Raw genomic sequence first — 12665 nt, 5'->3', positions numbered from 1 at the left:
TGGTTATCCAAAGAAGGAACATCTGGGTGAACCGATAGAGCAATCGGTTCAGTAGGTGGACCAGGAGGGGGTTGGACCGAAGTGAATGGGACAAGAGGTATTTTAGCTAGGTCAGAAGAGGACTTTCCATAAGAAGCATTCTCAAGGGGCATGTCGCAGCAATCATCAGAGGCATGGTCGCCTTCGTCGAGGAATCGGCCATCGAGGTGTCACTATCTGAGCAGTCTTCAAAAGAAGAGTGTTCGTCAGAGGACGTAGATGCAGAGGACGATGAGGCCTAAGAGCTATCACCAGAAGAGGTGCTTCCTTTGGAATCGACGAGAAGATCACTGGCAGAAGGCTGCTGTTCCATCTCTTCGTCAGGCTGCAAAATCGAGAATCTATTTTGTCCAACAGTCAAAGCATCCTCAGTGTCCTTCGGTCCCTGCCCAGAAAGGGCGACGGAGGAGTGATGTGGTCGGCGACGTCTGGTTTTTCCGTCTACCCCTCACCGGTGGCGAAATGAAGGGACAATCTTCCGAAACCGACATGAGCGAATGGTCTTTGTGGGAGACAAGAGCATATAGTAATAGCCAAAGGGTCTTTGGGAAGACAAGTCGCAGTATCATGGGTGAACACCTTGCAACATAAGCATTGAGGAGGTCGCTAGTCATAATGAATGGGCTATTGGAAGCAGAGTGCATCACCCTCTTGGACAATGATAGAGGAGGGGAGGGCAGCAAATGCAGGAACTACAACACAAATTCTAGTGTATGCAAGCCTATCTTTCTTGTTTATCCTAGCATCGAAACAGATAAGGGTGCTGATCACAGGGCCAATGGTACTCAGGCCATCTGTGCACCAGAAATGCAAAGGGAGCCCTGGAAGCGAAATCCATAGGGGGATAGTGGAGTAATCCACCCGGTTCAAGAGAAGTTGTCTATTCCAAGATCTGAGGAAAATAGGCTTATGTCCCACGAGCCACGGTCCTCCCTCCAAGTAGCGAATTTTATCGCTTCCCTCAGAGAACTTAAACAGAAAGAAGCTGTGGTCCATTAAGAAAGTATCAACCGTGCCAGAAGGCCTCCATTGCTTCAGTAAGGAGTGTTTAACCAGGTGAAAGGGAGGCCGATTGCCAAGGAAGTGGCCAATAAGAGAGCCTGACCACCTAGAAGCTTCATCGTTGAGGAGGCCCGCCGAGCACTTGGCAAACAGGGATTCGCCCAGCGTACAGGGAGGCACAAAATAGAGGGGTAGGCCATCCACAGGGGCGGAGATGGTCAAAGAATGTTGAGAATTCCATGCATTTGCGATGGGGAGTAGTTTGTATGAAGGGAAGGGTGGTGGTTGATGGGTGGAAGCTCAGGGCTTGAAGAAAGAGAGGTAGTAACAGGGGAAGACCCCCCCCCCAACAAGGGGGGGCAGACATGAAGGCAAGAGTTCAGGGAAGGCGGGAGCTCAGGTCAGCAGCCATCTCTATGGGCATACTTAGTCATAGGCGACTTCTTTTTTTCTATCAGGAGAGAGCTTAACCACATAACATAGATTAATGATCATAGAATGCTGAATTGAAAGGAAATGTAAGATTATTTTCCCGATGATAAGACAGTGGAACTTAAAAAGGAGAAAACTTGAAGACATTTACTGATAAATTAATGAAAAAAGGAAGGCGGGACTTCGATGGAGACATTATTTGATGTGGAATGAGATGTCAACCTATAGCAAGAATGTAGTAAAAAAAATTCTAGGCGAACCGATAGGAAAACGACATTCATTTAGGGAAACATGGTGGTGGATTCAATTTAACATCACAGTAAAATTCAGAATCCTACCCAACAAAATCAGAGGGCTTGCAAAACCAGCAGATTTAACACAAAAAATAGTCCCTAATCTAGGGTTCAGATCAACCCCAAATGTACACAGCTAACACTAACAATTCCCCAATCCTTCAAAAGATGATGAAAATCCAATAATTGGATCCCAAGTTGATGAGTATCCAACGAATGGATTCCAAGTTATAGCCACAGGATGAAATCACAAGCTAACTTCCAGATTTAGAAACATAATGAAATCTTCTCATATGATAACATCAGAAAATGGACAGAAACAAATTTTTTTTTTTTTTTGGGTGAGCAAATAAATTCATTAACAAGGAGGAAGAATATACAAAGGAGAAGTAGTGGGGGGAGCCAAAAGGATCAAGCCCTCTAAGGAGGGGACAACAACAAGAGGCCAGAAGCCCAACTAAAAGAATACATCATGGGGGGGGGGTGGAATATGGTGGAGGGAAGATCCTAGGAAGCAACAATGAGCCTATTCCTTGGGGTGTCACTAGCCAGGCGGTGGCGGAGGCAACTAAGCTTAGAGGACACATCATAGTAGATGGCTTTCCAAATCTTATCGTAATCGGGAGTTGGAAGTCCATCTACGCAGATTGCACTGCATCCAGATGTGGCTAATCGAGGCACCGAAAGTGAGCTTCTCAACTGTGTCGCAAATAGAAGCCCCTCCAAACCTCATGCCTATCCAAATCCAATCCCAAGAAAAGGGAAGGATGGGCTGGCGGAAGGCCAGCAAGAGCTGAGGACCTTCTTCCGGACAGAGGAAGCAAAGGGGCAAGAGAAAAATAGATGGTCAACATCTTCAAAGCCATTCCAGCAAAGACAGCAGGAGGGGACTTGGATGTACTGGTAAATAAGGAAAGATTTGGTAGGAAGGCAGTTGATGATGGCTCGCTAGACTATGAAGCTATGCCGAGGGATGTGACCTTTGAACCAAATAGTGTTCCACCACGGCACGATGGGGCCTTTAGAACGGATAAAATCCTATGCAAAGGCAGAAGTAAACAATCCATGTGGGGAAGGGAGTTTGGGGACCTTGTCCCTTCCACGATGTCCTGGAAGGATAGGAGGGAGGGAGGACTAGAGATCAGCCAGGGGGGAGGAGGAGACAGCCCAAAGGTAGACATAATAGCATCAACCTTGACATATCTACTCAAGCCAGAAGTATATATCAATCTAGGGGGGATCAGGGAGAGCAAGATGCCAGAGGGGTGCCAAAGGTGTAATCAAAGGGAGGTGATGGAGCCATCTCCAGTAGAATAGGAAATCAAACAAGGGCTAAAGGCCTAGCACTAAGGATTTTGCGCCAAATCTAGGAGGCATCAAAAGGAGGGGCCACAGTTCAGAGAGAGTCCCTCTTGAGAAGATAGGAGTAGACCCAAGAGACCAAGATATTGTTATGCTTTAAGGCAATTTTCCAGATGAGCTTTAAGATATAAAAAAAAATTGACATCTTAAATTTGTCTCATACTGAGGTCGAGCAGACCTTAGCCCAAGGCATAGGGTGGAGGAATTTGGAAGATTCTACTCCTTTCCAGAGGAAGGGACAAAGAAGGGAGTCAATGGCTTTTGAAGTGGCAGAGGGAAGAATGAAGATCCCAGACCAATAGAGATATATGGATTGAAGGACAAATTTGATAAGAACCAAGCAGATAGCATAGAAGAGAAGTTTGCCTTTCTAGAGTTGGAGCTTTTTCCTCATAAGGAACTAATACCCAAAAGGACATTTGAGATGTAATCCCAACTGATAGAGTGAAAAGCCTCATTGATATCAAATCTTATTTGCGGTCACAACCTCTAAAAACTTCGTGACAGAGAATAGTGTTGTCAGCAATGCTCCTACCGGCTATGAAAGCCAATTGATTGGGGCTAACAAGGGAGTTAATGGCCACCATGGATTCTGTTGGACAGAATTTTGGCAATAAATGTATACAAGAGGTTGCAAAGGGAAATAGATCTGAAGTCAAGCATGGATTGCGCTCCCTCCTTTTTAGGAATGAGGCAGAGGAAGGTGTGATTAACTCTTTGAATCTGGGAGGGGTTGAGAAAGAAACTTCTGATGGCAAGAATGAGCTCATCTCTGATGATGTGCCAGCAAGCAGAAAAGAATCCCATGCTAAACCCATTAGGGCTAGGGGCATTATTGGATTTGTGGGAGAGGATGGCACAGAGGATTTCGTGATCAGACGGGATGGCTTGGAGGGAGGGCCAAAGATGGGGAGGGATGAATTTGTTGAGGAGATCTGTAGGCAAGGGGATTGAAGAGGTTCGAGAAGTAGGAAACAACCTCAGTTTTGATATCCTCAAGCGAGAGCAGCTCAATCCTAGAGATGGAGAAGAGCTTGGGGATCGAGTTGGCATTTGTCCTGGCCTTGAGGGAACTATGAAAGTAAGTGGAGTTGGAGTCACCAAGATCGAGCCATTTGATTTTGGATTTTTGGCAAAAGAAGCTTTCCTTTTGGCCAAGGAGAAGAGGAAAGCTATGATGCGACATGCTTTTCCTCATTTGCAAGAAAGGGATTGAGGAGGTCAGACATGAGATGGATTGGATGGTTCAACTTGGCTTTGACAGGAGAGAACCTGGTCATTGACGTTCCCAAATGTAGTGGAGTTCCATATTTTGAGGGTAGATTTGACATTCCTAAGCTTCCTAACGGAAGCAATAAGAGGGGAGAAGGGAGAGTGGATAGGAATGCTCCAAGCCTCTCAGACCACAGGGAAGAAATCTTGGTGATCCACTGTCAAAGAATCTGAATGGCTTAGGGCCAAAGGAGATAGTGGGGTGAACGAAGAGAGAGAGAGATAGGAGAATGATCAAAGGTGCTAGGAAGGTCAAAAGAAACGTGGAGGGAAAGGACTGAAGCCAGGACTCATTAACAAGACTCTATCCATCTTGCACGCAACCCAAGCATCCCCACTTCTTCTGTTGTGCCAAGTAAATTTAGATCCCGACCATTGAGGTCATTCATACCAATGTAACCAATGCATTCCTTGAAGGCATCAACAAAGACAGGGTCAATGAGGAATCCACCATGCTTGTTGTGGGAAGATCTAACCACATTGAAGTCACCTCTGATACCCTAAGTGAGATCATTAGTGGAGGGGGCAAAGGATCGAAGATCAGTCCAAAGGAAGAGCCTATCAAGAGCCATGTTGAGGGCATATATGACAAAGAAGAAACAAGGGGTAGATTGGAGAGGAAGGAGAGAGAGAGAGGTGGATGGATTGTGAAGAAGAAGCAATAGGGTAGATTTGGATCAGAGAAGGATTCCAAAGAAACCAGATACGACCATTGGCGGAATGACTATAATTATAGAGGAAGGACAGGAAGGGGCAAGAGAGGCAACGATACAAGGGGCATTAGTCTCAACGACTCTGGTTTCAAGTAGACAACAGCTTTGGAAGACTTGATACGGGATCGGATAATAGCATGCTTGGCAGAGGAGTTGAGCCCTCTGACATTCCAAATGCTCCAAGGAATCATCTAGAATGGATGGGGATGGCTTTAAGAGCTCCGAGGAGCTGGGGGGGGCTTGGAAGAGGAGGAGGGTTTCTGCCTGAGATGACGCTGGTATTCCTTAAGGGGGGAAGGCTGGGAGACAATGGGATGAGCTTTATCAAGCAATAGGGTTTCCATGGACAGAAACATTACTCCATGAGTTAATATATATATGTAAACATCAATTCATTCCAATGGCAAGATGTTTCAGATCAGAAATACAAAAGATAGAAAGTCAAAGCCAGATTTAGAATTCAACAATATTCCACAATCTACAAGGAAAAATATCAGTCAAGGGAGGCTAATACAAGGCAAAAATACCAGTCGAAGGGAGGCTAGTACCAGCAGTTGAGAACTTCAAAAGCTCACCACAATCTGACGGCTGGATTCTTCCATACAGCAGCAACACATAAATTGCAGCTATGTAGCAGATTTAGTAACTATCAGGAACTTTCTAACCACAGCTCAGTTCAAACTCTAAGGTTGATGGCAGCATAGCTATAGTTCTTCAAACCTTCAAATTTATTCGGATTGTTAGATGCTGATTTATACCTGAAATTTGTTTGCTAGAGTTTACCATGACAAGATCCACAGGCATGGTTGCAGCATAGAAATGGGTTCCAACTTAACAACTTCAAAGAGCAGCAGCAGTGACCTCCTCCTAATCTTATCCTAATATCTAACTTATAACTTTGAGATACAACTCCATTTAGAAGCTAAAAATTAGAAACTACCTAAAAGTAGTAAGTGAACTTTGTAAGAGAGTCCTACTTAATTACAAAAGAATACAATCTATCACAAAATAGAAACTAATATGTTGCAAGAACCTACTACTAACATATAGTAATTAGAATAAACACAAACATGAAGAAAGAAAATTTTATAATAAGTATCCATGCAAGCATGAACTATTGTAATAACGGGCTTAAAGCCTTAAACCTGACCCAAATATTGGGCCAAAAGGTGGGCCTAAAGGTCTGGCAGGCTGTGCTGGCTGATTGGGCTGGGCTTGATGGGCTGGCTGCCTGGCTGGACCTTTCTTCTCTTCATACTTGGTCAATCTACATCTCTTGGTGGTGAGATGATGATGTTCAAGCAACCATTAAGGCCAAGAAATCTAGTTTTTAAACTTGACAAAGGATCAAGGATGAGGAGGATTTAAAAATGAATAAGTTCTCTAGAAATGACTAAGAAGATAGTATGGAAAGCAAGGACTTAGAAATATGAGAATCCCTATAAAAATTTAAGCACAGAGGAAAGGGAAAATATATATATAAACTAGCTAAGATGAGGAAAAGGAAGAGTAGAGATTTCAACCATATTAGATGCATTAAAAGTGGAGATAATAACATATTAGTAAGTCATAAGGATATTAAAGAGAGCCAGAAAAATTATTTCTACAACTTACTAAATGAAAGCAATACAAATAATACCGGTTGTATCAAGTAATAACTATAAAAAAAAAATAATAATAATAAAAAATAAAATATGTCTTAGATATATTCGGAAAATTAGGGAGTCCAGAATTAAGGAAGCTTTATAAAAAGATGAAAATAGGTAAAACAATAGGTCCTAAAGGAATTCCAATAGAGGTGTGGAAGAGCTTAAAAATTAGTGGAATATTTTGGCTAGCTAAGATGCTTAATAAGATTATGAGCAGAAGAAAAATGCCAGATGAATGAAGGAGAAGTATTATGGTTCCGATTTATAAAAGTAAAGGTGAAATTCAAAGCTATGATAAGTATAGATGAATAAAACTTACGAGTTATACTATGAAACTATGGGAAAGTAATTGAAACCCGCCAGAGACAAGAAACTAATATTTCGGACAACTAATTCAGTTTTATGCCAAGAAGATCAACCACCATAGCTATTTATTTGCTTAGGAGAGTAATGGAAAGATTTAGAGAATGTAAGAAAGATCTGCATACAGTGCTTATTGACTAGGAAAAAACTAATGATAGAGTCCCAAAAGAGTTAATTTGGAAAGTGTTAGGGAAGAGAAGTGTTTTGAGTAAATATACGAGATAGTTAAAGATATGTATATAGAGTGTAAGAACTATATAGTTAAAGATATGTATATATAGTGTAAGAACTATATGAGGGCAGAGTAGTGAATTCCCAATTACAATTAGATTACATCAAGCATCAACTTTATGCCCATATTTGTTTGCACATATCCTAGGCGAGCTGACTAGAGACATCCAAGATCAAATCCCTTAGAATATGATATTTTATGATGCTATTGTTTTGGTGGATGAAACAAAAGCAGGGAAAAATACAAAGTTGGAATGATGAAGATCAACTTTGGAATCAAAAGGTTTTACAATAAGTAGAACATAAACATAGTATATGATGCGTAACTTTAGTAACAAGTAACAACAGTACAAAAAGTAAGGTGGTGAAAATTGATGATAGGGAGATACTATCAATATTGCACACTGAAAATTTTAGGTACCTAGGTTCAATCATAAAGAAAGAAGGAGAAATTGAGGATGATAGGGAGATACTATCAATACTGCACACCAAAAATTTTAGGTACCTAGGTTCAATCATAAAGAAAGAAGGAGAAATTGAGGATGATGTTGCACTAAAAATTAGAATACGATTGATGAAGTGGAAGAGTGTGTCTAGAGGTTATGCGATCGATGTATTTCTTAAAAACTCCAAAGGAAAATTTTATCGAACAGTTATACGACCAGCAATGATGTATGAAGCTGAGTGTTGGGTAGTCAATAAACAATATAAACAAACTTAGTGTAGATGAAATGAGGATGTTGAGATGGATTCTAGAGAAGATAAAATAAGAAAAGAAAAAATTAGAGCTAATTTAGGGTGGCCCCGATACATAATAAGTTGCGATAAATTCATTTGAGGTGGTATGGACATGTGCAACGGAGGCCTTTGAAAGCTCCAGTACAAGAGAGTGATTTGATTCAGATCAAAGGAGCTAAAAGAGCCAAGGGTAAGCCCATAGTTTTACGTATCCTATCGTATTCGCCAATACGTACGTATCTTAAAGGTACCAATACGATACCTATAAAATTTGTATCGACTATATCGGATCGATACATGACCCGATATGGTTGATATATGGTCAATATCTATCGATACACTTGATACATTTAATCAATCTTTTTTTTTTTTTTTTTTTTTCAAGAAAAATCAATTTTTCGATGCTTCTACAAGAAAAAGTGACTCTAGTAGTGTTGATTTCATCATCATGTAGGGATTAAACAACCTGCAATCAACAATCAAAACCAGATTTGTGCAAGAACAAATATCTTTCAAAACTTTGATTTCTTTGCTCAAATTTTGATTTTTATAGTTGTTTTTGCAATGGATGACTAGATTAGTGAAATGTAACCTAAATGATTGCATCAAACTAGGTCTTTTTTGGGATGATGTACGCATCTAAATCCTAAATCTTCCCCAAACTGAAAATGACATCTTTTTTGGTATAAACACATATAAGAAACCTCATCCGTTATACGTAAACAATTGAATGCACACGTCTCGTCATACTTTGTTCTCCTTTTTATATATAATATATTTTTCATATTACTTGTTTATAGTGTTTCATGCTTCAAAACTGTATTTTGCATGTACCCTAAGCATTTCCATTTTTTTTTTTTTTTTTTTTTACCATTGCCATGTGTATTATTAGTTATCTTGTGTTTCTCAGGTACAATACGATACATCTCTTAAAATCACCCTTCCAACACGATCCCCGATATCAATACTTTAAACCGTAGATGGTAGGCCTAAAATGACTCTAGGAGAAGTGAGGAAAGACATGCATAACTTATGACTAGCAACAAGTACGGCTTTTAAATGGAGCTGGATGGAGAAAAAGGATCCATAAAGCATACCCCATTTAGTTGGGATAAGGTTGAGTTGTACAATTACAGATACAATAATTATTTTAAATGTATGGTGAAGTCATAGCAGAAAGGGAAAATGGAACCATTTAATTAGAAACCATAAGAACCAGAATATAAGAATTCATTATCACCATACTTGTATCCAGACGTAGTATGCACTAGAAGTATGCGTGACTTGTTCTCAATAATAGATCGCAACTGTCTTCTTTCTGCCTCTAGTAGCAGGTGACGATGGAACTGATCCTGAAGCACAATAAAATAAACTCTTAAATGAAATAACCTAAATTAAAAATATAATTTACATTCAGAAAGTAATCAGAATCAGAGTTCGTTAAGATATGGTCGCGTGGAGAAAGTAACCAAACAAATGAATCATCAATCAAGCTCAAAGCCTAGGAGCCCACGACTAATAGGAGAAAAGCATCCTCAGGCATCAATTCAGCAGCCATGAATGTGTTGGAATATATGTAATAGGGGTACTTTAGGAATGTGCTTATGTTATGTTGTCTTATTTTGTATTTCCTTTTATTTTCGTTTCACCTCCTTAGGGAGGAATGTGTAATTCCCTAAATCATTATTAGAAACTAATATATGTGAGGTGAGCAATAGAGCTCACACACGTTAAGCTCTCATTTCTCTCTTTCTCCTTTCATCGTCTCTCCCTCTCTTCTCTTCCTCTCTTCTTCCTTTCTCCTTGGTCCCAAATCTTACTCTTCTCAACTTCCAACTTGGTATCAGAGCTGCAAGGAGTTTGAGAGTCAACTAAGGTTCTTCCTCTCATTCTTTGAGTCTCTTTTGGAACCCTAGAAAACAAAAGGGGTCCAATAGAGGCTATACTATGTAAAGAAATTCAACAAGGTGACCTAATGAAGCTTTAGAAGCATCTTGAAGACTCTTGGAGGCAGATTGAAGCATTACAAGGACCTATTGGAGCCTAAAACACGTTTTTGGCCCTTGTCTAGTATTACCGCCAGCTCCTCCTTGGAGTTTCTCTTTCTCCCTCCTCAAGTGGCTGTTGGGGATGTTGGGGATGGGGCTAGGCTTGTAGGTGTCGCCCAAGGCCCCTTGTTTGGCCATCCTAAGCTGCGGTTCAAGAGTTGTGGTGTTGTTAGAGCACAACTCATATTCATGCTTGCTACCAGGTATTGCTGCCACTCTGTTTTATGCTTTTATGGTCTGAAATGACCTATATGGTGTTCTTGGTTTGTTTTTTATGAATGCACCCTATCCTATGATGCATGTGTGTGATTTTGGAATGAAGTACTACAGTTACTAGTGATTAAATTTGGTCTTGTTCAAGCTTCAAGTTTGTTTTTACTGGCTGGATTTTTTTTTTGTTTAGTTCCAAGAAGACAGTTTTTGGGTATTGTGTTACCCTTTGCTTTGGATCTCCAACCGTGGTTGTTTTAGGAGTATCCACTCACCATGTTTGACCTCATTGAACCTTTGAACCCACATTAACTGGGTCGCGTAGTACCAATCCCACCCAGATTGTCTTCGACGACCCCAACACTCAGATTTCCCTTGTCAAGTTGGATAGCACCAATTACTTGGACTGGTCACACTCTGTGAAGCTATCCCTGAGAAGTCGAGGGAAAATTGGATATATTAACTGGACTATCAAAGCTCCCGTTGTCTCTAATCCCGAATATCATAAATGGAAAACTGCGAATTCCACTGTTATGACTTGGCTCCTTTTTTCCATTAAAACTTGAGATTGGCAGAAGATTTATCCGGAAGGAAACTGCTAAGGATATCTGGGTTAGTGTCTCTAAGACCTATGATAGGGTGGGTGAATTTGTTAAGGTCTATCAACTCCTTCAGAAGGCTCTCTCTCTGAAGCAGGGAAACAGGACTATCTCTGATTATTACAACACTGTTGTGGGACTCTGGGAAGAGTATGATCATTATTGGGACCTTAAGTCGTCTAATCCCAATGATGAAGCCAAGGTCTACAAGTCCCTTGAAAAGGAGAGAGTTCTGATCTTACTAGGAGGGTTGCACTCGGATTATGAGCAAATCTGGATATAGATTTTGGGACAGTCACCCCTTCCATCCCTTGATGAGATGTGTAGCTACTTATTGAGTGAGGAGACCAGAAGAAATACTATTGAGTCTACTCCTCCACTTGAGCGATCTACTCTTTCTTCCACCACTCACAGAGACTAACGTGGAGGCGGCCGAGGCCAAGAATCTTCCATTGGTGATGACAGGGAGAGACCTGAATGTGTGATCATTGTGGGAAACCTGCGCACACTCAGGATAGGTGTTGGGTGCTCCATGGCTGCCCTAGTACATGTGGTGGTCGCTGAGGTGGGCCTACAGCCCATGCTACTATGACAGAGATTGATCCTTGAGGACCCTCACAGGAAAATACCAACTCCTTTTCTAATGATGATATTGCAATGCTCCGCCGGTTCATGTCTCAGCTTGATAGTCAATCTACCTCGCAGGATGCCTCAGTTTCTACTATGCATGTCACCTCATCTGCACCTTCCACAGCTCCGTCATGGGTTATTAACTCTAGGGCCACTAACCACATAACTGGTACGTCTCACTATTATGATTCTTACTCCATTTGTTCGGGTAAGGATAAGATTTGGGTGGCTAATGGTACCATTTCTTCGATTTCTGGTAAAGGCAGTATTCCTATTACTTCTTCTATTCCACTTAAGTCAGTTCTCCATGTCCCTAACCTTACCTTGAACATTTTGTCTATGAGTACTTTGACTAAGTCTTTGAATTATTGTATCACCTTTTTCCCTTCCCACTGTCTTTTTAGGATTTGGTGACAAAGAGGATTATTGGCAGTGGACGTGAGGAGAGCAAACTCTATCGCCTTGAGCCCCAATCATCTTTTTTTACTACACCACAGTCCTATGCATGTGGTCGTAGTGATAGTAGCTCTATGGATTCTGTGATGCTTTGGCATCAACGTTTGAAACATCCATCTTTTGTTATGAGGAAATAGTTACCTCATTTATTTACGTCTTTTTCTTCTCATATATTTCATTGTGAACTATGTACTTTTGCTAAACATTGTCGTTCCCCTTATCCATATCATGGTAGCAAATCTGTTGTTCCCTTTCACATTGTGCATACTAATGTTTGAGGACCTTGTCCTACTACCTCTCTATTTGGCCATCGTTACTTTGTTTCATTTGTTGATGATTTCTCTCGTTGCACTTGGACTGATAAAACAGAAAAGTGAGGTTTATGATGCCTTCAAAAACTTTTATAAAATGGTCCACACCAATTTGAAACTAGGATCAAAATTGTCCGATCTGATAAAGGGGGGGAGTACATGTATAGCAGCCTACAGGATTTTTTCACTGACAATGGTATTATCCATCAGCTTGCGTGTGTTGACACTCCCCAACAGAATGGGGTGGCTGAGAGGAAAAATTGCCATTTGTTAGAAGTTGGTAGAAGCCTTCGATTTGGTCTGCATGGTCCTAAAAC

General features: G+C 41.0%; 1 protein-coding gene across 4 annotated transcripts in view; it reads right to left on the bottom strand.

Annotated features, from left to right (window-relative positions):
- The window catches only part of LOC122089055 (protein PELOTA 1), a 63926-nt gene that overhangs the window by 24871 nt on the left and 26390 nt on the right, over nucleotides 1-12665 (bottom strand). For all 4 annotated transcript variants that reach the window (XR_006143199.1, XM_042658477.1, XM_042658475.1 and 1 more), the window contains exon 11: nucleotides 9340-9446. Coding sequence is in view for 3 of the 4 variants with exons in the window: in XM_042658477.1 (XP_042514411.1) it covers nucleotides 9340-9446 (107 nt within the window). In the remaining variant the exon portion in view is untranslated. The remainder of the gene's footprint in view (nucleotides 1-9339; nucleotides 9447-12665) is intronic.

This window comes from Macadamia integrifolia, chromosome 9 (genome assembly GCF_013358625.1).
Source record: "Macadamia integrifolia cultivar HAES 741 chromosome 9, SCU_Mint_v3, whole genome shotgun sequence".
NCBI lineage: Eukaryota > Viridiplantae > Streptophyta > Magnoliopsida > Proteales > Proteaceae > Macadamia > Macadamia integrifolia.
The sequence above is the reverse complement of the archived record's forward strand: the minus strand, read 5'-3'. Positions and strand labels throughout refer to the sequence as shown.